This window comes from Dromiciops gliroides, chromosome 1 (genome assembly GCF_019393635.1).
Source record: "Dromiciops gliroides isolate mDroGli1 chromosome 1, mDroGli1.pri, whole genome shotgun sequence".
Classification (NCBI taxonomy): Eukaryota; Metazoa; Chordata; class Mammalia; order Microbiotheria; family Microbiotheriidae; genus Dromiciops; species Dromiciops gliroides.
In genome coordinates this window covers 466,947,422-466,975,326 of record NC_057861.1, presented here as the reverse complement: position 1 = coordinate 466,975,326, position 27,905 = coordinate 466,947,422, and the positions used below count along the sequence as shown (strand labels likewise).

The 27,905-nt window shown below is 35.9% G+C and overlaps 1 protein-coding gene across 1 annotated transcript in view; it reads right to left on the bottom strand.

Moving 5' to 3' along the window:
- CAMK4 (calcium/calmodulin dependent protein kinase IV) overlaps positions 1-27,905 on the bottom strand; it is a 216,875-nt gene that overhangs the window by 31,139 nt on the left and 157,831 nt on the right. The window contains exons 6-7 of the mRNA XM_043974969.1: positions 14,333-14,423; positions 11,308-11,382 (exon numbers count right to left, since the gene is read on the bottom strand). Of these exons, the coding sequence (XP_043830904.1) occupies positions 11,308-11,382; positions 14,333-14,423 (166 nt within the window). The remainder of the gene's footprint in view (positions 1-11,307; positions 11,383-14,332; positions 14,424-27,905) is intronic.

The window sequence follows — 27,905 nt, the reverse complement described above, 5'->3', positions numbered from 1 at the left end:
TTAAATTTACATCAAGATTTATTTCCCCCCAAAATTGTTCAAATCGAACTAGAAGCTGTTTCTTCATACACATATCTTAAAAGTTTTTATTAAAGCAAAGTTATTTTCCTGCTTTTTTCAAGTATCAAAAGGTTCACTCAGGACAGTGACTATATCTTACATTCTTTTGAGTCTTTATGTAAAAATAATGTTTCTGACCTTTTTACCCCTAAACTGTTTCATAGGAATAGAACAGTCTTAAAGAAACATTACATTACAAAAAATGCAAGTCCTTCATCTAGTTTTCCTTTCTATGGCTGCCATTTTTCAGGCTAAGAGATCCAGCCACTACTTTTTCATGGCTATGTCAAGGAACTCAGGGATAAGGAATTCTTGCTACCCCATCATTGTTCCCAGAAATTACAATCTCTTGGATTGAGAATCTCTGCAACTGGGGCAGCTAGGTGGCACAGTGGATAAAGCACTGACCCTGGATTCAGTAGGACCTGAGTTCAAATCTGACCTCAGACAATTGACACTTACTAGCTGTGTGACCCTGGGCAAGTCACTTAACCCTCATTGCCCCACAAAAAAGAAGAATCTCTGAAACCCTCTTTTCAGGGAGGACAGACTAGGGGAACAGAGACCTCTTCCTTAGGGGCTTGCTTTACTCCTCTTCCTCCTGCCCCCATCCCAATCCAGGAACCAAAATTTGGTCTCAGTTCTTCACTAAAGGGCCCCTATCATTGTATGCTTTTTATAGTCCCAGTACAAATGGAAATCTTAGATTTACAATAGACTGAGCTATCATTCCCATTGCTGATCCTCAAATATAATAGTACCTAGGGTCAGGAAATGCCCTTATTTAGGTGTTAATGGACATATCCACACTCTTTGCAGGTAGATGTAATCAACATTCAAACAATAGTTTTATCCATTTAACATCATCAATCAGATTGTGCTCTCTTGAGCAACGTCTCTATAGCTTATGCTGCCTTCATTTTAGATGGAGATTATATATATATATATATATATATATATATATATATGTTCTGTCAAAATCTTATCTAATAGAAGAAAAGTTCTTGGGACCTTTAAATGACACAATGTTGAAAATGGATGTGGGACTTAAAAAAAAATAATAGCAATTACTTCTGCCTTGTTGCTCACTAGGGACCATGAGCTCTTTTGATCTTTATATTTATTTTGTCTTTTCTTATTATAATGTAAGCACCTTGACAACTTTTCTACTTGTGTCCCCAGTGCCTAGTGCTGTTCTTTGCACAAAGTAAACATTTAGTGAATATATTCATCCATCTATCCATCCATCCATCCATCCATCCATCCATCCATCCATCCATCCATTCATTCAAATAAGTGGAGACTTTAAAAAAAATCTCAAATATACTTTTTAATAGATTGGATAGATATCTCAAGTGTTATACTAGTACTCAGTAGGACCTGAGTTCAAGTCTGGCCTCAGACACTTGACACTAGCTGTGTGACCCTGGGCAAGTCACTTAACCCCCATTGCCCCAGAAAAAAAAAAGACAAAAAAACCCTATATGATTATGTCAATAGATTGTTTTAAAAGTTTTTTTTTTTACAAAAATCAAAACCTATTTTTATTTCAAAGTCTAGAAATAATAGGAAGTCCTTAATATGGAAATAAATTAATAATATGGAAAATAATATCTATCTAAATCTAAAAGCTAATATTTTATGAAGTGGAGAAAGCCAGTTAACAGGAAAATCTTTTCAGCAAGTTTCTCATAAAAATATAATTTTCAAGACATAAGGAATGTATTCAAACTTGTAAGAATAAAATTTATTTTTCAATAGATAAATAATTGAAGTATATGAACAGGAAGTTTTTTTCTTTTTTTTAAAATTAATTAATTTATTTTAGTTTTCAACATTTGTTTAGATAAGATTTCAAATTTCAAATTTTTCTCCCTCCCTCCCCTTCCTCCCCCCCATCCCCTAGACAGCAGGTAATCTGATATAGGTTATATATATATATATATATATAAAACATTAAACATATTTCTGCATTAGTCATGTTATATGAGAAGAATCAGAGCAAAAAGGAAAAACCTCAAAAAAGAAAAACAACAGCACCAAAAACAAACAAAAAAAATAGTATGGTCCAATCAGCGTCCATATTCCATAGTTCCTTTTTTTTTCTGGATTTGGAGAGCCTTTTCCATCATGAATCCTTTGGAACTTTCTTGTACCGTTGGATTGGTGAGAAGAATCTAGTTTATCACAGTTGATCAACACATAATGTGCTGATACTGTGTACAATGTTCTCCTGGTTCTGCTCATCTCACTCATCATCAGTTCATGCAAGTCCTTCCAGGTTTCTCTGAACTCCTCCTGTTCATCATTTCTTACAGCACAATAGTGTTCCATTACATTCATATGCCACAACTTGCTTCTCAATTTCCAATTCCTTGCCACCACAAAAAGAGCAGCTATAAATATTTTTGTATGTGTGGGTCCTTTTCCCTTTTCCATGATCTCTTTGGGAAAAAGACCGAAAAGTGGTATTGCTGGGTCAAAGGGTATGCACAGCTTTATAGTCCTTTGGGCATAATTCCAAATTGCTCTCCAGAATGGTTGGATCAGTTCACAGCTCCACCAACAATGCATTAGTGTTCCAATTTTTCCACAGCTTCTCCAACATTTATTATTTTCCTTTTTTGTCATATTAGCCAATCTGATAGGTGTCAGGTGGTACCTCAGAGTTGTTTTAATTTGCATCTCTCTAATCAATAGTGATTTAGAGCATTTTTTCATATGGAATAGATAGCTTTGATTTCTCCATCAGAAAACTGCCTGTTCATATCCTTTGACCATTTCTCAATTGGGGAATGACTTGGATTCTTATAAATTTGATTTAGTTCCCTATATATTTTAGAAACAAGGCCTTTATCAGAAGTACTGGCCATAAAAATTGTTTCCTAGCTTTCTGCATCCCTTCTAATTTTGGATGCATTGTTTCTGTTTGTAAAAAACCTTTTAAATTTAATGTAATCAAAATTATCCATTTTGCATTTCATAATATTCTCTAGCTCTTGTCTGGTCATAAGCTGTTCTCTTTTCCAAAGATCTGAAAGGTAGACTATTCCTTCTTCTCCTAATTTATCTATGGCATTGCCTTTTATATCTAAATCGGGCACCCATCTAATTTCTGCCACACTATCTTCCAGTTTTCCCAGCGGTTTTTGTCAAATACTGAATTTGAACAGGAAGTTTTTAAAGGAAGAAATCCAAGTTATCAAATAAAATACTTTAAATCATTAATAATTAGAGAAACGCAAATTAAGGCATCTTTGAGGTTCTACCTCATACCCATAAGACTGGAAAAGAAGAAAAAAGAGGAAAACAGCAAATGTTGGAGGGGCTAAGGGAAAAACTAGCATACTAGTACACTATTTTGGAGTTGTGAATTGGTTTAGTCATTCTGAAAAGTAATTTGGAACTATGGCACCATTTGCATGGGCTTTGACCCAGCTTTACCACTATTAGATTTATGTCCCAAAGAAAGATCTATATATACAAAAGTACTTATAGCAGCTCTTTTCATGCTGTCATAAATTTGAAACTAAGGGGGTATCTGCCTATTGGGGAATGGCTAAACAAATTGCTATATGAATGTAATGGAATATCATTGTGCCACAAATGATGAAATGCATAACTTCAGAAGAATTGGGAAGATCTCTGTGATCTGATGAAGAGTGAAATGAACAGAACTAGGACAATTTACACAATGACAACACTATAGAGAAAAATAACTACATATACTATAGAAGAATGGTGGTCAGGGAAAGGAATTTTATTCTGTGAATGGTGAATGGAACCACTGGGGAATCATGTAACATACTCTCTCCAGAAGCAAGTGTAATGTTGATTTAATTACTGTTCTTGGAACAAAAAGCAGAATGAAATATGGCAGGAAGATGGTAGTTATACAGAGAAGTGGCTGAGGCTGGATAGATATTATGAGGCCTATGACAGCATACGTAGAACAGCATACTTCCCCAAGGCAGGAGCAAGAGATATGGTTGGGAGAGTGCAGTGGCAGCAGAAATAATGGCAGGGTTGTTTGGCAGGAAAATGGCACCAAAACCTGGTTAGATGGATGGGGCTGAATAGATATGGTGAGCTCTTAGTAATTAGGACAACATGACTCCAGGATGTCTTATAGTGGTGTCAGTGGCAAGGCAGCATGATACCTCACTCTTCTCATTGTAAGCGGTAAGTGATTCTAGGTATGGAATATTTCATATACTATCAGATAAGATCAATCTATTGGTTATGTAACCATTATACTCTGGTCTCATTCTATAAGAGCAAGACATACTATATTTCCTTTTCAGGGTTCAGGTGTATTCTGATGGATTTGAATGGCTTGCCCTTACTATCTGGATTCCCCCACTGTTAGGTACCACTGTTAGAACCTCAGTTACATTTAACCACTTAATATCAATTAGCTTTTATAAATGGATATTTACTTCAAAGACATGGCAAGAAAAGAAATATAAACAATTTTGCCTAACACTTAGGGTCATACTTTCCCCTATCCCACTTAGGTTTTAGGGGAGAATGGGATTACTTTTGGTATAATTCTATATAACATTGTTCCCACCAAGTTCATATTCATATGTAGTATGACTCCATATGAGTCATCATCTCTGCTACCCTAGTGAAGGTCACTCCTTGCTCTTCAGCATATCAATGCTGAAATGGCTGCAAAAACCCAGACTCAGATGCCTTAATCCTATTCTCCCTTAACCTCAAATGAAAGAACAAATTTTGAATCAGGCAAACAACCACCTCAGGATCACATAGCATCCTTAGTGATGAGGGAATAAGGCCTCTCCCTTTATAGTGTTGTCTGCAAAGGAGTCCAAAAGATCAAAAGTATAGCCAAAGAAACTAGGCTGAGGCAGACTCAAGCCTTTTCAAAGATGCTCCCATTTTTGGCCATGTACCCAATCAAGTGAATGAATGAATGAATACTTCTTCTAATTACATGGTTAGCAGACCAGAACCAGGAAAGAATGTATACCCATGTTCCAGAGTCCCTCCAACACACTTCCATTACACAGAACTAGTGTTTATAAAGAATTTTAAGGTTTGCGAAATGTTCTACAAATATTATCTTATTTGATACCCTATGAGGTGGGTGTTAATATTATCCCCCCTCTACAGAGGAAGAAACTGAATCAGACAAAGGTTACATGACTTACTCAAATTACTAGAAAGTGTCTGAGTCAGGATTTGAATTCTGGTCTTTTTGACTCCAGGTACAGCATCTATTCCACCAATTAGCTACCATTGTATCATCACAACTTTCCTGGAAGCAGGCTCCTCAGCCTTTCTACCTCCATTACAATTAGTCTGGTGAACTTTTTTTTTCTATTTTAAAAACCATTGTTACAAGGGATGGTTCACTGGGGAAAGGGATGGAGAAGAGTATTTTCAGAAATGAATGCTTTTCTAGACCCCAATTGATAAATAATCAAAGGATATGATTAAATAATTTTTTCAGGAGAACTACAAACTATTAATAGCCTTATGAAAAACAAGCTCTAAATCACTAATATTCTTAAACATGCAAATTAGAAGAACTCTGAGATGCCACCTCATACCCATAAGATTGGCAAATTTAACAAAAAAGGGAAAATGACAATTTCTGCAGAGGCTAAGGGAAAACAGGTACATTATTAGAGGGGCAGCTAGGTGGCGCAGTAGATAGAGCACCGGCCCTGGAGTCAGGAGTACCTGAGTTCAAATCCGGCCTCAGACACTTAACATTTACTAGCTGTGTGACCCTGGGTAAGTCACTACCCCAATTGCCTCACTAAAAAGAAAAAATGTACTATTAGAGGAGCTGTGAATAAGTTCAACTATTCTATAAAAGGATTTGGAACTGTGACCAAAAAGCTTTTAAACTGTGCATAAGTTTTATCCCAGAGATACCACTGCTAAGCCTCTACCCCAAAAAGATCAAAGAAAGAAGGAAAACATATATATATATATGGTATATATAGCAGCTTGTGTGTGTACATGCAAAGCTGGAAACTGAGGAGGTGTCTATAAATCTGGGAACGGCTGAAAAATCATGGTATATGAATGTGATGGAATACAATTTTGCTGTAAGAAATGGTGAAGGGTATAGTTTAAGAGAAATCTGGGAAGTTTATATGAAATTATATAGAGTGAAATGAATGAACTAGGAAAACAATTTGTATAACAACAATATTGTAAAGACAATTTTAAGAGATTTAGGAATTCTCATCAACAGTGACCAACTACAATCCCAAAAGATTCATGATTAAACATCCTCCCTACTTCCTGATAGAGAGGTGATGAACTCAGAGTGCAGATTGAGACACACACATATGTCTCTCTCTCTCTCTCTCTCTCTCTCTCTCTCTCTCTCTCTATATATATATATATATATATATATATATATATATATATATATATATATATATATATATATATGACATGATTAATGCAGGAATTTGTTTTGTTTAATTATACATATGTTTGTAACAGGGGGACCCCATGGAAGGGCTAGAAATTTACTAGAATTTGGGATGTTGCCCCAGTGGCAGGCTCATCAGGTTCAAGTCCTTCCAAGGAAAATGAAGCCTAAATGCTTTATGTATTTTGTGTATGTTTATTTGTTCCTCTGAATCTTCTTCACTTTCTGCTCTATTACCCAGTTATGGAAAGCTAGCTACCAGAATATTTTGGGATTTTCTTGGAGTAAAATCTTTGTGGGAACAGAAAGCCAAAGAGAAGATGATCCCCTTTGGCTAGGACAATATTTATTTTGTGGTGGCCAGAACATCTAATCTAAGCTTTCTTTCCCACCATCTCATTTCTATCACTTTCTCCACCTTGAATTTTCTTTACTGATTTTAAAGGAAGGAAATCTAAGACACTGGCCTTTCTTCCTTCCAGTAAAACCCTCACCTTCAGGGATAAGATAGATAAACTCTGAAAAGAAGGGATGTTGTATCCTATAGATTTAATTTTTCCTCTTCCCTGTGCCTTCCTTATCAGCCTATAATTTCACCTCTGATTGCACCTGAAGACCTTCTTGATACCTAGGAAAATTCCAGCAATGTATCATCTTGGCAGAAAGCCAAAACTTTTCTTCTATCTTCAAATTCTTTACCTGATAGTCATTCAAGATATTGAAATATATTTCTTTTTTTCTTTTTTCTTCCTTCCTTTCTTTTTCTTTCTTTCTGTTTCTCTTTCTTTCTTTCTTTCTCTTTCTCTTTCTTTCTCTTTCTCTTTCTTTCTCTCTTTCTCTTTCTTTCTCTCTTTCTTTCTTTCTCTCTTTCTTTCTTTCTTTCTTTCTTTCCTTCTTTCGGGGCAATGAGGGTTAAGGATTTGTCCAGGAGCACACAGCTAGTAAGTTTCAAATGTCTGAGGTCGGATTTGACTCAGGTCCTCCTGAATCCAGGGCTGGTGCTTTATCCACTGTGCCACCTAGCTGCCCCCTATTGAACTTTATTTTCAGGAGTGCAACAATGAACTAACAAGCATTTATTGAACATTTTCTGTTTGCCTAGCATTCTGAAGGACACAGGAAGGATTCATTTATTCAAAAAACATATTAATCAATTAATCCATAAGGATTTATTTATTAAGTACCTACTAGGCACCAGACACTGTGCTGGGCATTGGGTATATCTATTAAATGTCTGTTATATTCAAGGTATACAATATACTAGACAAAACTGGACCCTGAGAATACAAAGAAGAAACACAACAATCTCTGCCCTTGAAGAATGAATAAACCCAGAAGAAATAATAGAGAATGAAATGAGAGTAGTATATAATTGTTCATTTGTATGGCATAGACTCTAAGTATAGAAAAAAGAGAGAGTTTATGAACTGGAATAATGGGGTAGGGCTTTCTAGAGGATGAAAGACTTTAGTCAAGTCCATTCTAGAAGATTTATTTTTGATGCATAAGAATCTAAAAGGAGAGCTTAAAAGATTCCAGGGAATACTACAACAGAATAATTTATTTTCTACTTCAAATAAACTTCCTTTCCCATAGATCCTCTCCCCAATTACCCAGGGTTTCTTGATCTGTTTATAACACCTCTAAATCTTCTACCTTCTTTCCTTAGAAAGTGTCCTTTTTCTAGAGATCATTTGCCATGAGCTCCTAATTTTCCTCTATATGCCAAACCCATTGACATTAACACTCACCCCCATACTCTCTTCCTTTACTCTCATCTGTAATGAAAATGTGATTCTTCTGTTTCCCAAGGCTAACTCCTGTACTTTTGCCTTTGATCCTGTTAAATCCTTTCTTACTTGGCAGAATGCCCCCATGACCACTTCCCACCCCCTTTTAGCTTTCAGTCTCTCTCTATCTACTGCTTTGTTCCCTAAAAACATCCCCAATTTCTTCTCACTTTTATCCTAGGGCTTTTTAAGCTGTCCATTTTAAACTATCCCCTAAAACTTTCATATAATACTTCTCCCAGGGGCAGCTAGGTGGTGCAGTGGATAAAGGACCGGCCCTGGATTCAGGAGGACCTGAGTTCAAATCCGACCTCAGACACTTGACACTTATTACCTGTGTGACCCTGAGCAAGTCACTTAACCCCAATTGCCTCACTAAAAAAATAAATAAATAAAATAGTCAAAGACAAACTTCTAGAAGAAAAAAAAATCTATACTCATTGCTTACATTTTCATTTCACTTCTCAACCACTCTGCAGCTTGGTTTCTGACCTCATTACTACACTGATGGTCTTTTTAAAAATTTCTTAACTGTGGTTCAGTGGTAGCCCACTAGGCCTAGAGTCAGGAAAACTGAGTTCAAATCTGGCCTTAGAGACTTACAAGGTACATGACCTTGGGAAAGTAACTTAATGTCTGATTGTCTCATTTTCCTCAGCTGTAAAGTCAGGTTAATAATAATAGCTATTTTGCAGGGTTGTTGTGAGGATCAAAAGAGATAATATTCATAAAAGTCTTTAGCACAGTGCCTAGTATATAGTAAGTGCTATATGAATGCTAGTTATTATTATCATATTCATCATCATCATTATTTTTGTTACTACTACTATTCTCTGTATTATTTGATATTATTAATAATCCTCTCCTTTTAGATACTTTCTCTCTTCCTATCTTTCTGTTCATCACTTCTCAGTTTGCTTTGTGGTATCATTACCTATATATGATCACCTAACTATAGGTTAGATAACTAAAATCCTGCTCTGGGCCATTTCTCTAATTATTTTCTCTCCCAGTAACCTCATCATCCCAAGGATTAAACTATCAGAAACACATATGACTCCAGATCTGTATATTTATCCTTAGACTCTTAAGCTCTACCACCAACTGCCTATTAGATTTTCTAAATGGATGGCCCATAAACATCCCAAAACTAATATGTCCCAGACAGAAAAAAATATTATTTTTCCCTAGATCCATTACTCTTACTAACTTTCCAACATATTTTTTAAGGATTCCATTATCCTTCCAGTCATGAGGCTCATTATGCAGAATCATCCGCAATTCAATACTTTCCTACATTTCATATACCAAATTGATTGTCATGTCTTGGTAATTCTACCTGGACAACAACTTTATATTGTCTCAAATCTACCTATTCTGACCTAACTTCTCTCTTCTGACTTCTTTTTTATTTTATTTTTTTTTAGTTGAGGCAATGAAGGTTAAGTGACTTGCCCAGGGTCATACAGCTAATAAGTGTCAAGTGTCTAAGGCCACATTTGAACTCAGATCCTCCTGCGTCTAGGGCCAGTGCTTTAACCACTGTGCCACCTAGCTGTCCCCTCTCTTCTGACTTCTAATGTTACATCTCCAACTGCCTTTCAGACATCTTAACCTGGATTTCTTGTAGACATATTAAACCCTACAATAAATGTTTGACTAGTATTTAAAAGTAAGCAATATTTGTTTTGGGGGGTTTTGTTTTGCTTTGTTTTTTTGTTTGTTTGTTTTTGCAGAAAGGTTTGACTAGCATTTCTTTTTGTCCATTCAACTTTTCATGTAATTAGATGGGATTCTATTAGGAGGTTGCTTCCTTTGGGAAAACCTCATAGAAAGGTGCTGCCTTAATATTGTGACAAAATAATGAAATTTTGCAGATGCCCAGGGGTCCCACCTGATTGATTTAGTGTTGTTTGAATTGGGTGAGAATGAGAAACTAAGTACCTACTTAAGGATGACTGGATGGAGGCCACACCTGGCTGGCCCTGAGGAAGAGTTGGTGTACTACTGATGTCAGCAAGAGACCACTCTCAATCAACCAGCTTGAAGGATCTCCCCTTTGGGGAAGGGAGAAAGGAATGAGGAAGTGGATGCTCAATCATAGAAGAACACTTTTTTGGTGAGGAAGAGGCGTGTGGTGAGAGAGGGAGAACAGGAGTCTCCCTTGTCATTCGGGACATCTGCTTGGTGGAAGAACTTCATGTGGGCTGCTAGGAAAGGAAAAGTTTCTGTCTCTCTGGCTATACCAAATAGATCCAAGCTTTAATAAATCTTTAAAAGCCTAAACTCTTGCTGAATTTATTAGTGATTTTAGCCAGCTTCCTGCCCCCCCAAACCCACAATTTAGATTTTAAACAACACAATGTGATGTTCTAATTCTTCTATTTCAACTATCTGTATTGTGAGAAAATAATGGGATTTGGCAGATACTCAAAGGCTCACCTGGAGATTAATCTAAACTGATTGAATTAAGTGAGAGTGATTGACTTTGCTGATTAGCCTACTTCAAGTTAATTAGATTGTAACCACACCTGGCTGGCCCTTAAGGAGGTATTCTCTGAAGCTAAGGACTTTGAACTCAACTCAAGACCACCTTCAAGTCCAGTGAACCAGTGGATTTGGATGGTGCCTGCCAATCAGCTTGAAGCAGTGTGTAAGGACTGATTTTGCTCCAGACCCATAAAAAGCTTCCATACTCAGTTTGAGAGCAGTTGACGGTTGTAGCAGGCTCGTGGTAGAGGACTTGAGGAAGCAGGCTGAAACTCTAGGCTAGATATGCCTTTTCTTAACTCCATGTGTTCTTTTTTTTAAAATGCCTAGTATGCTTTAATAAATGCTTAATGCCTAAAGACTGGTGCTAAAGCTTCTAATTTAAGGTGACCACATATTAGATTTTTTAGACATCACTCATTAGATTTTAAACACCACAATATCCAGAGGTGACAATATTTTAGAGTTGATACACACTGTAGAACACACAAATTAGGTTGTAAATAGAAACAAAAGTAGAGGGAAAATCAGTGATAGAGGACATACCACAGTATCCTGGGGTTCCACATACAGTTTTCATGGTAACTTGATCCTCCACAATTTTAGAAAGTCCAAAATCAGCTGTTAAAAGAAAGGTAGGAAATCACAAAATAATTCAATGTTTTCCAATCTACTATGCAATGACAGACTATTCTGTGCCCATGATGCTCAATAAAATACTTTTTCGTCATTTGAAGGCTGGGGGCAAGAAAGAAAGGATTATAGGAAGAAAAGTTTGAAAATTTTAATAATAGGGAAATTTTTAAAAAGTGATCTTGTGATCATATTCTCTTCAATCCATACTTGATTTCTTAACCTTTTTTTGTGTCATGGATCCTTTTTGCAGTCGGGTGAGGACTGCTTCTCAGAATAATTTAAAATTTGTTAACATGCGTGACGTTTAAAATCTAATGTGTGGTTGCCTTATTCCTGTCCCAAGTGTAGGGAAAACTAGCTGGTGTTTACTTATAAATTAGAAGCTTTAGAACCAGTTTTTGGGCATTAAACATTTATTAAAGCATACCAAATATTAGTAAAGAGAGAACACGTGGAGTTCAGAAAGTTTAGAAACCCATCTACCCTGGAGGAGAGATAAAGAGTTCAGTCTGGCCTGCTTCTTCCAAGAATCCTTTGCCACCAAGAGCCTGTTCGAGAGAACTATCCCTGGATCCTTTTTCCGCATCCTGAGGAGAGGCAGTCCTTCCATCCTGCTTTAATCTAACTGGCTAGCATCACCCAAATCCATTGGTTCACTGGATTTGAGGGTGGTCCTGTGTTGAGGTCAGAGTCCACAGCCTCTGAGAACATACCTTCTTCAAAGTCAGGAAAGTGAGGCTTCAATTGAATTAACTTTAAGTGAGTTAATCAGCTAAATCAGTCAATCTCAGTCAATCCAATCAATCTAAATCAATCCCAGCTGGGGCCTTTGGGTGTTGGCAAAGCCCATTATTTTCTTACACATGTCAATAATGAAATGAATTAATATATGTCCAGGGCTTTGTAACCCTTAAAGTGATATATAAATGCTAGCTATTATTATTTTTATGATCACTGTTTTAAGTACATAAATAAAATATGGAGAATTTAAACAGAAACCAATTATGTTCAAACATAGTTACTGAGAATTTTTTTTAAAAAGCTCATGGACCCCAGGTTAAGAATCCCCAACCTATGCTAATGTATTAAATATTTTTCAATAAAATAGTACAAGCAAAAAATAACATTGGGTTACCAGTTCTGACATTAGTGAAGTACACAATTATTTCCCAAAACAATATAGACAAATAGAACAATTCAGAACTTCTGAATTATTAATAAGAATGAAATACAAACAAAACAAAGTTTGGAGAAAATTTTCATTAATGTTCATTAATGAACAAGAAATATGAAATATTTGTATTCTGTCAGAATATAGAAAACATTGCTAATGGACATTTAGGGGCAGTAATCAATCACTATCGAATAGGGAAGTAAAATAGCTTTAAAAATTAAAAAAAAACTTCAGTCAAAAATATCATTCAGGCTTAAGGTTGCTATCATTTTGAGCCATTTATCAAGCTATAATCATCTGACTCAGGAAACACATGAAACAATCTTCATCAGAAATATTTTACTTTCAAAAGTGGAATACTTGGCATTTTAACTGTAAAAGTAATTATGTTTCCATTAAAGATAAATATGAGTTGGAAATACTTCAGAATGCAAAGTTCTATTGCATAAATTATTATCTATAATCCATATTCAGATAAGCTTCTTTAAGCATAATATTTCTGAAGGAGAGGTCAAGGGAAATGAGATCTTCCTTGAAGTCCGCTGTACTGTGTGTGTTTTTCTAATGGCTGTGGTAAAAATTATTTGTGACAAAATTATTATTAGAGTTTTAGCTAACTCATTTGGGAGGGGCCACACCTGGGCCACCCTGAAGTTACGTATCCAAGGCAAATTCTAAATGACTTTTGCCATTTTCAGATTTTCTTTTTTTGTCTGCATTCTATGTATGAGCTAATTTTCAGTGGCCAGAGATGTACACAGATTAAATACATACAAGTTACCACATAAGCATTACAGAACATAGTGCTAGTTAAGGAAAGCATTGGCATTTTCATAATATATAGTTTACTCTTGGTTGGCCAGAGGTTAATTTATTTGTTTTTGTTTTTTTTGGTTTTCTTTGCAGGGCAATGAGGGTTAAGTGACTTGCCCAGGGTCACACAGCTAGTAAGTGTCAAGTGTCTGAGGCCAAATTTGAACTCAGGTACTCCTGAATCCAGGGCCAGTGCTTTATTCCACTGTGCCACCTAGCTGCCCTGGCCAGAGCTTAATTTAAAAGAAGTTGAATAATCCTGACTTTTTGTTTCTTATATTTCTCCTTTTTCCCTTTTATCCTATGATACATCTATTTGGGGGCAGCAAATTATAATTGTGTTAAAAATAATCCCTTCTATGGGGCAGCTAGGTGGCACAATAGATAAAGCACTGGCCTTGGATTCAGGAGGACCTGAGTTCAAGTCCAGCCTCAGACACTTGACACTTATGGGCTGTGTGACCCTGGGCAAGTCACTTAACCTTCAATGCCCTGCAAAAAATAATAATAAATAAAATAAAATAAAAATAATTCCTTCTTTGGTAAGAGAAAAAACAAGAGATGTTCAGTCTACAACTAACAACTAATAATTGCTTCAAGATTCATGGATGATTAATTCCATACACGTTACACTCCCCAGTTTGTTTGTTTGTTTTTTTAAGCAGAGTATTGTTTGGAAAACTATTAATACCCAGAGACTGGCTATTCACTCCTTTTTGGACCAGGCTGAGTAATCTTGGGCTAAAATTCTTGTTTGCTTAGAATCAAGTCTTTACTACAGCAGTTTTCTATATTTAATACCACAATACAGGGCACAACTTCTTCAGACATAATGCATTTTTTATTCCTTTTAAGATTCAAAATAATCCAGAAACTACTCTGAAGAGAAGGAATATTTTACACCCTTTTACAAAGATTTATCTCCCTATAAAAAGGGAGTTTTCTTACCTATTTTAAGTGGTGCATCTGGTTCTGGAGTTGCATAGAGAAGATTCTCAGGTTTAAGATCACGATGGACAATTCCATTTTCATGTAGGTACTAAACAGGAAAAAATCATGTTAGGAAATTCCGAAAACTTTATTTGTTATATACCCTTATGATATAAATGTGATCAGTAATTTTACTATTTGCATATAATATGAATAAAGAAATCAACCTAAAAAACAGAAATTTTTTAAAACTAGGAATGATCAAATTATTGACTATAAATGGTTACCTGAATGTGAAAGGCAATTTAAATGTCATAGCATCAAGTAGGTAGAGTTAATCCCTACTAAGAAGTGGTATTGGCTATTCTACTTATATATAGCTCTAATAATTTAATTATTATTACTTAAAATCTTTTTTGGGGGTGGAGCAGGACAATGAGGTTTAAGTGACTTGCCCAGGGTCACACAGCTATTAAGTCTCAAGTATCTGAGGCCAAATTTGAACTCAGGTTCTCCTGAATCCAGGGCTGGTGCTTTATCCACTGCGCCACCTAGCTGCCCCTACTTAACATCTTCAAAGAAAAGAGAGTAAGGAATTCTGTGTCCACAAAAGAATATAAGTATGACTTGGTTATCATTTGAATAGCATAATAACTATAGCAAATCATAAAAATCATGATAATACAGAGCACATACCATTAAATGTCCTAATTTTCAAAAAAGGAAAAACAATGGAGTCTATAAAACTATAGACCAATGAGTTTGATTTTGATTCCTAGTAAAATTCTAAAATGTGTTATTCAAAGGATCATTAGTGAAACATAGTTTAACTATATTATTTTTTAAAATTATGAACTTGCCAAACACCAATAAACATGAACATTTCAACATAGAACTATTACTAGGTATTCACATGGATTTTTCTTGCCAGAAAGGAAAACATTCTGAAACCTGTTATCTTTTAAGAGTTATATTCTTAAACAGTGTTTTCTTCTCTCTATAAGAGACTCTTATTAGTCTTAGACCTGAGGAAGGTTTGTTCTCACATTAAGTTTTTGCATTGGGGGGGCAGGGCAATGAGGGTTAAGTGACTTGCCTGGGGTCACACAGCTAGTAAGTGTCAAATGTCTGAGGTCAAATTTGAACTCAGGTCCTCCTGAATCCAGGGCCAGTGCTTTATCCACTGCACCACGTAGCTTCCCCCTCACATTAAGTTTTTGAATGAAGACTGGCAACAGCAGTGTCCTTCTCTAACTTCCACTCATCCCCATAGAAGATTACCACTGAGGAGAAAGGTGTCAATGAGGGTAATCAAAGAGAGGAAACTAGATTTTATGTGCTGTAGGCTTGACCCCTATAATGAATGCTCCACTAAGAAGAAAATAATAAAAACTATTGGGGGATACAGAGAAACTAACATTCTGATAGATGCTAAAGGAGACCACTCATTGAAGATCAAGACAAACCCATACATGTTAACTCTTCTCCCATATGTCTCTTGCCACTGGTACCCTATTTTTTTTTTGAGTTTTCAACTTTTGTTTTTATAAGATTTCTAGTTTCAAATTTTTCTCCCTCCCTCCCCTCTCCAAGACAGTAAGTAATCTAATGTAGGTTATATATGTACAATAACATTAAACATATTTCTACATTAGTCATGTCATAAGAGAAAAATCAGAGCAAAAAGGAAAAACCTCAAAAAAGAAAAAACAACAGCAGCAAAAACAAGAGAAATAGTGTGGTTCTTTTTTTCTGGATTTGGGGAGCATTTTCCATCATGAGTCCTTTGGAACTATCTTGGACCATTGTATTTCTAAGAAAAATCAAATCTATCACAGTTGATCAACACATAATCATCAGTTCATGCAAGTCCTTCCAGGTTTCTCTGAACTCCTCCTGCTCATTGTTTCTTACAGCACAATAGAATTACATTACATTCATACACCACAACTTGTTTAGCCATTCCCCAATTGATGGGCATCCCCTCAATTTCCAATTCCTTGCCACCACAAAAAGAGCAGCTATAAATATTTTTGTACATGTGGGTCCTTTTCCCTTTTTTATGACCTCTTTGGGAAAAAGACCCAATAGTGGTATTGCTGGGTCAAAGGGTATGCACAACTTTATTGCTCTTTGGGCATAATTTCAAATTGCTCTCCAGAATGGTTGGATCAGTTCACAGCTCCACCAACAATGCATTAATGTTCCAATTTTTCCACAGCTTCTCCAACATTTATTATATTCCTTTTTTTGTCATATTAGCCAATCTGATAGGTGTCAGGTGGGTATCCTATTTCTTTAAGCTGTTTTTATTGACTGAATTTTGTCTTTTCTAAAGAATGGCCAATCATAAAGAAACTGCTTCATGTTTTAGGTAATTGTATATAAAGGGGAATGGAGTGAAGGGGACTGGTCACTACCTAGGAATATAAGATAGGACAGTGGTTTGAACCTCTGTCTAAAGTGGTCAGGATTTCAACTTTGTCATTTCTTATTGCATGACAGTATTCCATTACATTTGATCCCTTGGCTCAAAAAGCCATTTGCATATGATTCTTCCCTTTGGTAGAGATTGACTACTCAATATTCCACACCTGCTTGAGGGGTGGAGGTGGTGAGAGCTAAAGAGAAGAGAGCCTCATCTTCTTGCTTCCAGCTTTGAGAGAGAAGACACATCATTACAGACTCTCTTCAGATCCCTGAAGGAGGGAAAGACTCTGGGTCAAAGCCAAGATGTAGAGTAGTTGGCAAACTTAGTCAATCTCCCTATCCCCAGTTTACTACACCAGTGATTCCTTGGATGAGATCTGAGACTCTCCCTCTTGGTTGAGCTGTTCTCTTGCTCCCAATGAGAAAACTTGTTTACTGTGTATTTCCTATCATATATTTTCATATGTATATTTTTCTAATTTCTGTTTGCTATTTAGATAAATAGATTTATTTACTATTTGCTATGTATATTCATTATAGAACTGGCATCTCATGAGAAGGGTCTAGCCTTGAATTTGTGGCATTCCTTCCCCATTAAGAGACAGTGATTAGGACTACAGTTTGAACCTAAAAATTATTTCCCCTAGATTCACAATATTTAAGGGGCTATAAGTATACATACATACATATATATATATATATATATGAATGAAGGTGAAATATATATATATATTATGTGTATGTATGTAATTCTATAAATATATTTCTATAAATATTTCTGTGACTGCTGGGCGGTGCATTGGGTAGAGTGCTGAGACTGAAGTCAGGATGACTGATATTCCTGAGTTCAAATCTGGCCTCAGACACTTAAATCTATTTGCCTCAGTTCCTCATCTGTAAAATGAGCTGGAGAAGGAAATGGTAAACCACTCCAGTATCTTTGCCAAGAAAACCCCAAATGGGGTCATGAAGAATCAGACAAGACTGAAATGACTGAACAACAACATACATATTTCTATAAAATTCTATAAATATAATCCTAGCCCAGTATATCCTCACTCTGGAAAAAAAGAAGTGGTCCCCCTTTACCCTTTACCTCTAGTTTTACCTCAGCTCAGGAATCAAAGTCTCTTGGAGAAATGGTGAGGAGAGGAGATTCTAGACATATCTATTCTTGCCTCCCTGTGAAACACATCTACAGAACCATTTGGATACACATGACCTTAGGCAAAAAACACAGAACACCCATACATGCCCTACATGTGAGACTGTAAGAATATTGCTAAGAGGGGGCAGCTAGGTGGCACAATGGATAAAGCGCCAACCCTGGATTAAGGAGGACCTGAGTTCAAATCCGGCCTCAGACACTTGACACTTAATAGCTGTGTGACCCTGGGCAAGTCATTTAACCATCATTGCCCCGCAAAAACAAAAACAAAAACAAAAACAAAAACAAAAACAAAAACAAAAACAAAAAACACCAAAAATGAGTATTGCTAAGACATCTGGTTATTTCTTTTTTGCAAAAAAAAAAAAATTGTGTTGTTTTTTTTTTTTGCTAGTTCCCCCCACCCCAAAAGAAAAGTTGTGGAAATTTTTTGTTTATTGTCCTGTGGTTCTCCAGTATTTTTCCTTAAGAGAAACCCATTGTTTTCTGAATGGAGTACTAAGAAGAGTGTTTTCACTCAAATCACTTCTGATTTGTACTGAGTACCACAAAAAGCTATAGCATTCAATTTTATGAGATCCATATTTTTAGGTTTGTTTATATTTTTGCTGCCTTGGAATGAATTTAAATAGAAATTATTTTCTACAAGCCACCTGACTTATTTACAGTTTAAATTTCCATATTAGCTAATGTTTTATTTCTGGTTTTTGAGAGTAGTTTCCCAGAAGGATTACCCCAAGTGATTTTCTTTTTCTTTCTTTCTTTTTTTTTTTTTTTTTTTTTGCTGGCTAATCCTGAAAGAATCTCCTTTGACTCAAAGCCTCATTTTTTTTTTTTAATTTAGCCTTTGAGGCAAGCAATTTGGGTGATGGGAAATTTTTTTGACTTAGAAGTTTTTTGGCAAATTTTTCTGTGGCCATTTTTTTTTTTTTTGGTCTCAGAAGAGCATTTTGCCTTTCCATACTAGGGGAAAATTTTTGTTTGCATTTTAAAAAATTTTCTGTTCACAGGAAACAGATGTTCTTTAGATTCATATATAATTTTGTTTCTTCCTTGTGGCATCCTGGAATTGTTTATTAATGTAATTTAAATTTTTGTCTTACTGTGGGTTTTTTTGGAAGTATAATATGTTTATCCAAACTGGCTTGGGTTTTGGCCTAACATGATGTTTAACATAAAATATTGTTATAAATTTCTTGAACTTGTTGATATTGGGTATCTCTTAAAAGTCTGAATGCTACTGTATGCATAATTAGTTGCTTTATGTTGATAAATGAAAGTCATTGGTACAGTTCTTATCATTTTAATTCATGTCTTTTGTTTTTACTATTGTATTGTTTAAGCACAATATATTAATATGAATAGAGCATTATTGCTATACACATATTAATTGCAAATGTTAATTGCACTAATATTTGTGTATTAATACGTATATAGATGGAGCAATTAGAAATGAGAGCCAAGGCAATTGAGAAGCAGTGTATTACTTTTGTAGTTGCAAAGCACAGATATTTTCTAATATTAGGAGTAGACTTAGACCTTCAGAATGAATATATATATATATATATTTTTTAAGTGAGGCAATTGGGGTCAAGTGACTTGCCCAGGGTCACACAGCTAGTAAGTGTTAAGTGTCTGAGGCCGGATTTGAACCCAGGTACTCCTGACTCCAGGACCGGTGCTCTATCCACTGCGCCACCTAGCTGCCCCCAGAATGAATATATTTTAAGGCTATTGGACAGAAAAGTAAAAGGATTGGAAGAGTGTACAGTGAAGGCCTCTGATGTTAAGGCAGGTGAGACTCAAGAAGTTTTTCCAGTCCTGCCTGAGAATTCTGACCATGGAGATATATTCATGCCTGAAGATTTGAAAGTAAGGAACTATTACTAGGAATTTCATGTTAGTCTACGCTCCGAGGATGAGGAATTGCCAATCTAATTAAAGGAGGAATTTCTACAGAAACTGAAGGTAATAATTAAATCTAGGAATTCTACCTTATCTATGAGTACGACTGAAGTCATATGTCCTATGTTCAGTCATTATTCAGTCATGTCCAACTCTTCATGATCGCATTTTGAGTTTTCTTAGCAAAGATACTCCAGTGATTTGTCTTTTCCTTCTCTAGCTCATTTTGCAGATGAGGAAGCAGGGAAACTGGGGTAAGGGACTTGCCCGGGTTCACACAGTTAATAAGTCCCTGAGGTAAGATTTGAACTCACAAAGATTAGTCTTCCTGACTCTAGGCTCAGAACTGTATCTACTATGCCACCTAGTTATCCAAAATATCCTATCATAGACAGATACTATAGGCCCAAAGTTTGCATTTTCTCTAGATCCGTGCCATATCCCTAAGAACAATACTGGGAAACTTGCATTGGATAGTCAAGAAAATGCCTGGGGTGGTGGAAGGTCCTTGAACCAAAGTGATGAGACTGACAGCCTAGAAAGGTATAACCACAATAGCAGGGAACGGTCTCCTAGAGGTAAGGCTAGATATTTCTTGGCATTGACCTATATACACACTTTAGCTTAGATGTTTGAAGATGTGTGCTAGTGAGGTTCATGAAGGTCTCTGAACATGCAACATAGGATTTTGTATCTGATAGTGATTCACTGGAGTTTGTGGGGGGTGGAAGGAGATGAGATGGCCAGACCTGTGATTCAGGCAAATCACTCTGGTAGTTGAATGGAGGACATATTGGAGTAGGGAGAAACTTAAGTTAGGCTGACCCACCAAAGACAATTTCAACAGCCCAAGCATGAAATGAAAACCAAGCTGCACTAGTGTGGTGGTAGTATAGGAGAGAAGGAAGTATATTGGAGAGATGTTGCAAAGGTAAAATTGACATGCCTTTGCAGGAGATTGGTTATGGGGTGGGGGGGGGAGATATATAGTGAGGAGTTGAGAAAGATGCTTAGGTTGTGAGTATGGGGAACTGGGAGGACGGTGTTGCTCTGGACAGCAATAGGGAAGTTAGGAAGTGGGGAAGGTTTAGGGGAAAAGGCAAATGAGTTAACTGCTGGCCATATTGCATTCAAGTTACTCTAATATTATGCAGCACAAAGGAAAAAGTCTGTTCAGTTCCTCCTCAGGAAGGAATAACAAGTACAAAGCCTTATACAGAAAGGCACTGTGGATCCTGAGAATACAGGTAAAATTTCATCACGGAGATTGAGACAGGGCTTTGTACATGACCCTCATATATTTAAGTCAACACAGCTATGCATACACTATTGGCAACCACTACTAGTAGCGTCCAAAGTGAGAACAGGTTATCCTGAGTTTCAAGGATCAATAATAATAGCCACCCTGGCTGATATAGATACTGATAGCCAGCTCAAAAGTAGATAAAGAACAAGTTGTAGTATATGAATGTAATGCAATACTATTGTGTTATAAAAAACAATGAGCAGGTAGATTTCAGGGAAACCTGGAAGGACTTGCATGAACTGATGATGAGTGAGAAGAGCAGAACCAGGAGAACATTGTAAATAATATCGTCAACATTATGTGTTGATCAACTGTGATAGACTTGATTCTTCTCAGCAATACAATGTTACAAGATAATTCCAAAGGACTCATGGTGGAAAATGCTCTTCAAATCCAGAAAAAAAAAAGAACTGTGGAATATGAATTCAGATTGAACCATACTATTTCTTTTGTTTTTGGTGCTGTTGTTTTCTTTTGTGAGGTGTTTCTTTTTTGCTCTGATTCTTCTTTCACAGCATGACTAATGCAGAAGTATGTTTAATGTGATTGTACATGTATAACCTGTATTAGATTACTTGCTGTCTTGGGGAGGGGGCAGGGAGGGGAGGGAGGGAGAAAAATTTGAAACTAGAAATCTTACAAAAACAAATGTTGAAAACCATGTCTGCATGTAATTGGAAAATAATAAAATAATTTTATAACTAAAAAAAGAGAAAAAACAAAAAACAACAACAAAAAAGAAAAGAAAATGAGGTACTACCTTGCCATGCTATATCTACTAACATTTTTTTCCCTCATCATGATCCCTAGAGAGTATTTGAGAATAGACTCAGATGTGAAACAGATAAAAAAATGTAGAAGTGTATGGAATCAAATAGGTTACCTAATGACAACAATACTTGGTTTAGAGATGATGGCCTTGATAATTCATAAATATATTGTATGAAAGACTTTAAAGAACTAAAAAGTCTGCTAGGTTTTCTGTGGCACAAAAATAAATTATCCATTTATTTTATTATGTTCATTATCTCTACAACTATCAGCATCATATATATAACAGATAACTATTTATATGAGAAATCAAATTAGAATTGATGGAGTAAAACAATACCTTTCCTAATACAAAAATATTCTAAGCAAATTAGATACATACTTTTCTTATGACTTGATGAGTAGAACTTCCTGTCTGAAGAATGTATATAACATATATACATTTAACCTACTTTCAATATTAATAACTTACTAATCAGATTATATAATGACAGCTTAGAAAAAAATGAGTAGTATTCTGCCTACATGCATTACAAGTTTAGTTATAAAGGGTATCATGACAAAGTCACAAAGTAATTACTTTTACATTAATGTGGCAAGTAATTTTTTAAAATCAAATTTTATTTTCAAATGGTCCACTGAACCATGAAGCATAATCCACTCAGTAGATCTTTTGAAATTCTCTATATTTTTTTTTCTTAAAGATTTAAAAGTGTTTCAGGCAGAAATGGAAGAACAATTTGAGTTTAATATTCCAAGAAACTACTATTTCTTGTGTGTGTGTATGTGTGTCTGTGTATGACTTTAATAAGTTTTTAAGGAACTAGTAATGTTATAAAGAACATTTTTATAATCTTTTATGGAGAAAACAACATTTTATATGCAGGTAGCCATTCAGCTGGCTCTTTGCATTAATACTCTTCCCATGGCAATAGTCTATCAATAGAATTGAAGAAGCACCTGGATAACAGCTGCTCTGAAGTTCAGTAATAAAAGTTGACATTTATATAACATTTTATATAATTTTTGGCTCCTAAGAAATGTTTATCAAACTGAATTGAATGGAACTGAATTCCTTTTGAGTATCACATCTCTGTTAGGTAGGGATTATGAATATTATTATCCCCATACCACAAACGAAGAAATTCAGACAACTCCAGAGAGCTGATTAAGTGACTTGCCCAGGGTCTCATACCTAGTACATGTTGGAAACAAGATTTGAACCCAAATCTCTTCTGATTCCAAGTGCAGCACTATAATAATGTCAGAGCCTGGCATGGCTTTCATCAGTATTTTTTGTCATAATGTTCATCAGTTGGGGAATGGCTGAACAAGTTGTGGTATATGAATGTAATGGAATACTATTGTAGTATAATGATGAGCAGGCAGATTTCAGAAAAACCTGGAAAGACTTATATGAACTGATACTGAGTGAAATGAACAGAACCAGGAGAACACTGTACCATAATAACAGCAATACTGTATGACAAACAACTGTGAATGACAGCTATTCTCAGCCATACAATGGCCCAAGACAATTCCAAAAGACTCATGATGGAAAATGCTATCCACATCCAGAGAAAGAACTATTTTCACTTTTCTTTTGGATGGTTTTCCCCCTTTGTTCTGTTTCTTCTTTCACAACATAACTAATGTGGAAATATGGTTAACCTGATTGCACATATATAATCTATATCAGATTGCTTGCTAATTTGGGGAGGAGTGAGGGAAGGGAGGCAGGGAGAATAATTTGGAACTCAAAATTTATAAAAATGAATATTGGGTGCTCCTGGTTCCAGGGCCGGTGCTCTGTCTGCTGCACCACCTAGCTGCCCCTGGAAACACATTTAAAAAAAAAATGTTTTTTCTCTTTGACAATTCCTCAGTCTGAAGTTTTGGGAGTTTTTTGACTGTTTTTTCCTCACAACCTAGCTAATGTGGGAATGTTTTCCATGACTACTCATGTATAATTTATTTTGAAATGCTTGAGTTCTAGTGGGTGGGGGTGGGAATAGAGGAGGAAGAGAAGTTGGAACAATTTTTTTTAAAAAATTGATGTTAAAATTTGTTTTTACATATATTTTGGAAAATAAAATTCTATTCTAAAAAAATAAAGAAAGAAAAGAAAAGAAAAGAAAAAAAAAGAAAATGAAAAAAATAAATTAAAAAATTAAAAAAAATGAATATTGGAAATTAAAAAATAAATTCTGCTTTTCTGTATTTGGTTATGAGGTTTTTTACACTGAATGCATGGTCAGTTTTTTATGTAGGTGCCATATACTGATGAGAATAGGTATGTTCCTTTTTATTCCCATTAAATTTTCTTCAGAAATCTATTGTGTCTAACTTTTCTAGAATTCTATTCACCTTCTTAGCTTCTTTCTCACTTATATTTTGGTTAGATTTATCTAGTTCTGAAAGGGAAGTTGAGGTCACCCACTAGAATAATTTTACTGTTTATTTCCTCTTGTAATTCATTTAACTTCTTTAAAAATTTGAATCCTATACTATTTGGTGCATATGTTTAGTATTGATATTACTTTATTGTCTATAGTACCCTTTAGTGAGATATAGTTTCCTTCTTTATCTGTTTTAATTACATCTATTTTTGCTTTTACTTTGTCTGAGATCATGACTGTTACCTCTGCTTTTTTTTTTACTTCAGTTGAAGCATAATAGTTTCTGATTTAGTCCTTTACTTTTTGTTTTTTTGTCGTTTTTTTTTTTGGTGAGGCAATTGGGGTTAAGTGGCTTGCCCAGGGTCACACAGCTAATAAGTGTTAAGTGTCTGAGGCAAGATTTGAACTCAGGTCCTCCTGAATCCAAGGCCAGTGCTTTATCCACTCCATAACCTAGCTGCCCCCTTATTTGCTTTCATTTTGAGTGAGTTCATCCTATTCATATTTACAGTTGATTACTTACTGTGTATTTACCTCCATCCTATTTCCCCCCTATTTATCCTTCTCTCTCACCTTTCACTTTGTCTCCTCACTTCTGATTAGCCACTTTCACTCTTCACTTATCCATGTCCCTTTCTTCTTCCCTATAGGGTAAGAAAGATTTCTATACCCAACTGAGCATGTTTGTTATTCCATCTTTTAGCCAATTCTAATAGAGAAAGGTTTAAGGATTTCCCACCACTCCCTTTCACATTTCCCTCCATTGCAGTGGCTCTTTTGTGCCTCTTTTATGTGAAATAATTTACCCCATTCTTTGTTTTTTTGAACATCATTCCACCATAGTCAACTTACACCCACACCCATCCTTCTCATTTCTCTAATAGTGCTAAAGTTTTTAAGAATTACAAATATAATTTTCCCATGTAGGAAGATATGGTTTAACCTTATTTTATCCCTTATCTTTTATCTTTCCTCTCGACATTTTTGTTTGTTTGTTTTGTTTTTGTTTATGTGGGGCAATGAGGGTTAAGTGACTTGCTCAGGGTCACACAGCTAGTAAGTGTCAAGTGTCTGAGGTCGGATTTGAACTCAGGTCCTCCTGAATCCAGGACCAGTGCTTTATCCACTGCGCCACCTAGCTGCCCTCCTCTTGACATTTTTATGCTTCTCTTGAGTCTTGTTTTTGAAGATCAAATTTTCTTTTCATCTCTAGTCTTTTCATTAGGAATGCTTTAAATTCCTCTATTTAATTAAATATCTATTTTTTCCCCCGTAGGATTATACTAAGTTTTACTTGGTAGGTGATTCGTGGTTGTAATCCTAGATCTGTCATCTTCCAGAATATCATATACCAAGCCTGCCAATCCTTTAAAGTAGAAGCTTGCTAAATCCTGTGTAATTCTTACTATGGCTCCATGATATTTGAAATTTATCTTCCTGAATGTTTGCAATATTTTCTTCTTGATGTAGGAGTTCTGGAATTTGACTATAATATTCCTGTGAGTTTTCATTTTAGAGATCTCTTTAAGGAAGTGATTGGTGGATTCTTAAAACTTCTCTTTTACTCTCTGGTTCTAGGATATCAGGAAAGTTTTCCTTGCTAATTTCTTGAAATATTATATCCAGGTTCTTTTTTGATCATGATTTTCAGGTAGTACAATAATTCTTAAATGATTTCTCCTCAATCTATTTTCTAAGTTTTTCCAATGAGACATTTCACATTTTAATTTTTTTCATTCTTTTGTTTATCATTTACTGATGTCTCCTGGAGCTTCCACTTGCCCAATTCTAATTCTAATTGAGCTTTTGTGCCTCTTTTTCCATTTAACCAATCCTACTTTTTAAGAAGTTGTTTTCTTCAGTGAATTTTTGTACTTCTTTTTACATTTTTGTGCTTTCTTTATGAGTTCTTTTTCAGGATTTTCTTGTATTACTCATTTTCCCACCCAATTTTTCTTCTACCTCTCTGATTTTAAAAAAACTTATTGAGCTGTCCCAGGAATTCTTTTTTGAGTTTGACACCAATTCACATTTTTCTTTGAGGCTTTGAATGTAGCCATCTTGACACTGTCATCATCTTCTAAGTTTGTGCCTTGATCTTCAGTGTCACCTTGATAACTTTCTATGATCATGTTTTGTTTTGGTTTGGGTTTTTTTGCTTAATTTTTCAGCCTATTTCATGGCTTTTCACTTTACATTAAGGTTGGACTCTGTTCCTGGAGTGGAGATGCCCATGTACAATTAAGGGAAACCTGTTATCTCACTAGCAAACCTTGAAAGATGCAGGTTGGTGCCAGGAAGTGTGTTATCTCTTTTCTACTAAGAAGTCAGGCTTGCAGATAGGCTCCATAAATCTTTTTTTTTTTTTTGCAGGGCATCAAGGGTTAAGTGACTTGCCCAGGGTCACATAGCTCGTAAGTATCAAGTGTCTGAGGCTGGATTTGAACTCAGGTCCTCCTGAATCCAGGGCTGGTCCTTTATCCACTGAGCCACCTAGCTTCCCCCTGGAGCTCCATAAAACAATCAGCATTTTTTTGGGGGGGTGAGGCAACTGGGGTTAAGTGGCTTGCCCAGGGTCACACAGCCAGTAAGTGTTAAGTGTCTGAGGCTGGATTTGAACTCAGGTGCTCCTGACTCCAGGGCTGGTGCTCTATCCACTGTGCCACCTAGCTGCCCCCTCAATCAGCATTTCTTAATAACAAGGAGGGATTGTTACTAGTCCCACTTTCCCAATGTCCAGCCAATTATGTTGTCCCCCACATCTATGATGCTACCAATTATATTGTTTTCTTTAACTTTTGTAACCAATTGTAACTTGGTTCCTGGCTATGAAGTCCTACCTATGAAGTCCTATTCTTTGTTCTTTGTTTCCCAGAAAGACTACAAAAGGCTAACTTGCTTCACCTCATGGTCTTAGGTTTTCTAAGGAAGCTAAGAGCCCCTTTATTGATAGATTCAGGTTTACTAATAAATTGAGAATGCTCAGAGCTTTGTGCCTCAGTTTACCTTAATTTCAACCACAATTATTGCTAAGTTAACCATGAGGTGGAAGAGGCAGCCTGATTCTCAAGGCAGCCTCTTCAGGAGTCCTCCTCACCCAGAACACTTAATGAAATTTTCATGGAGGAGGGGGACACTTCTCCACAGATAATTGTGACAGAGACCCAACTCTCCCCTTCATCCCACCTTCTTCATGAAAGGTAAAGACCCTATATTGAGGAAAAGTTGCAACTTTATTTTGGTCTGTTTGGGTTTAGTATATTTGTTTGTAAGTTAATTAGCCAAGAAACCCAGGGAATTCCCTAAGGACTTAAACCTTTGAAGAATTTTTTTCTTTTTTCAAAAGGGTGTCTTGGTACATTCTAAGGGGGACTATTAATGCCCCTTCGGGGAAGTCTAATCCCTTGGAGAATTTTTTCTCTCTCTAAAGGAGGATCCTAGTTCCATTCAGGAGGGTTACTAAACCCTTGAATAATTTTTCTTTCCTCAAGGATGGTTCCCAGATTAAGCTGGGAGGGGTACTTCCCTTTCAAAAAGGGGCTGGGGAAGCCTATCTTCTCAGTTGGATAAGTTTGGTCTAAATCAGCTAAAGACTCAGCTAATAATTTTTTT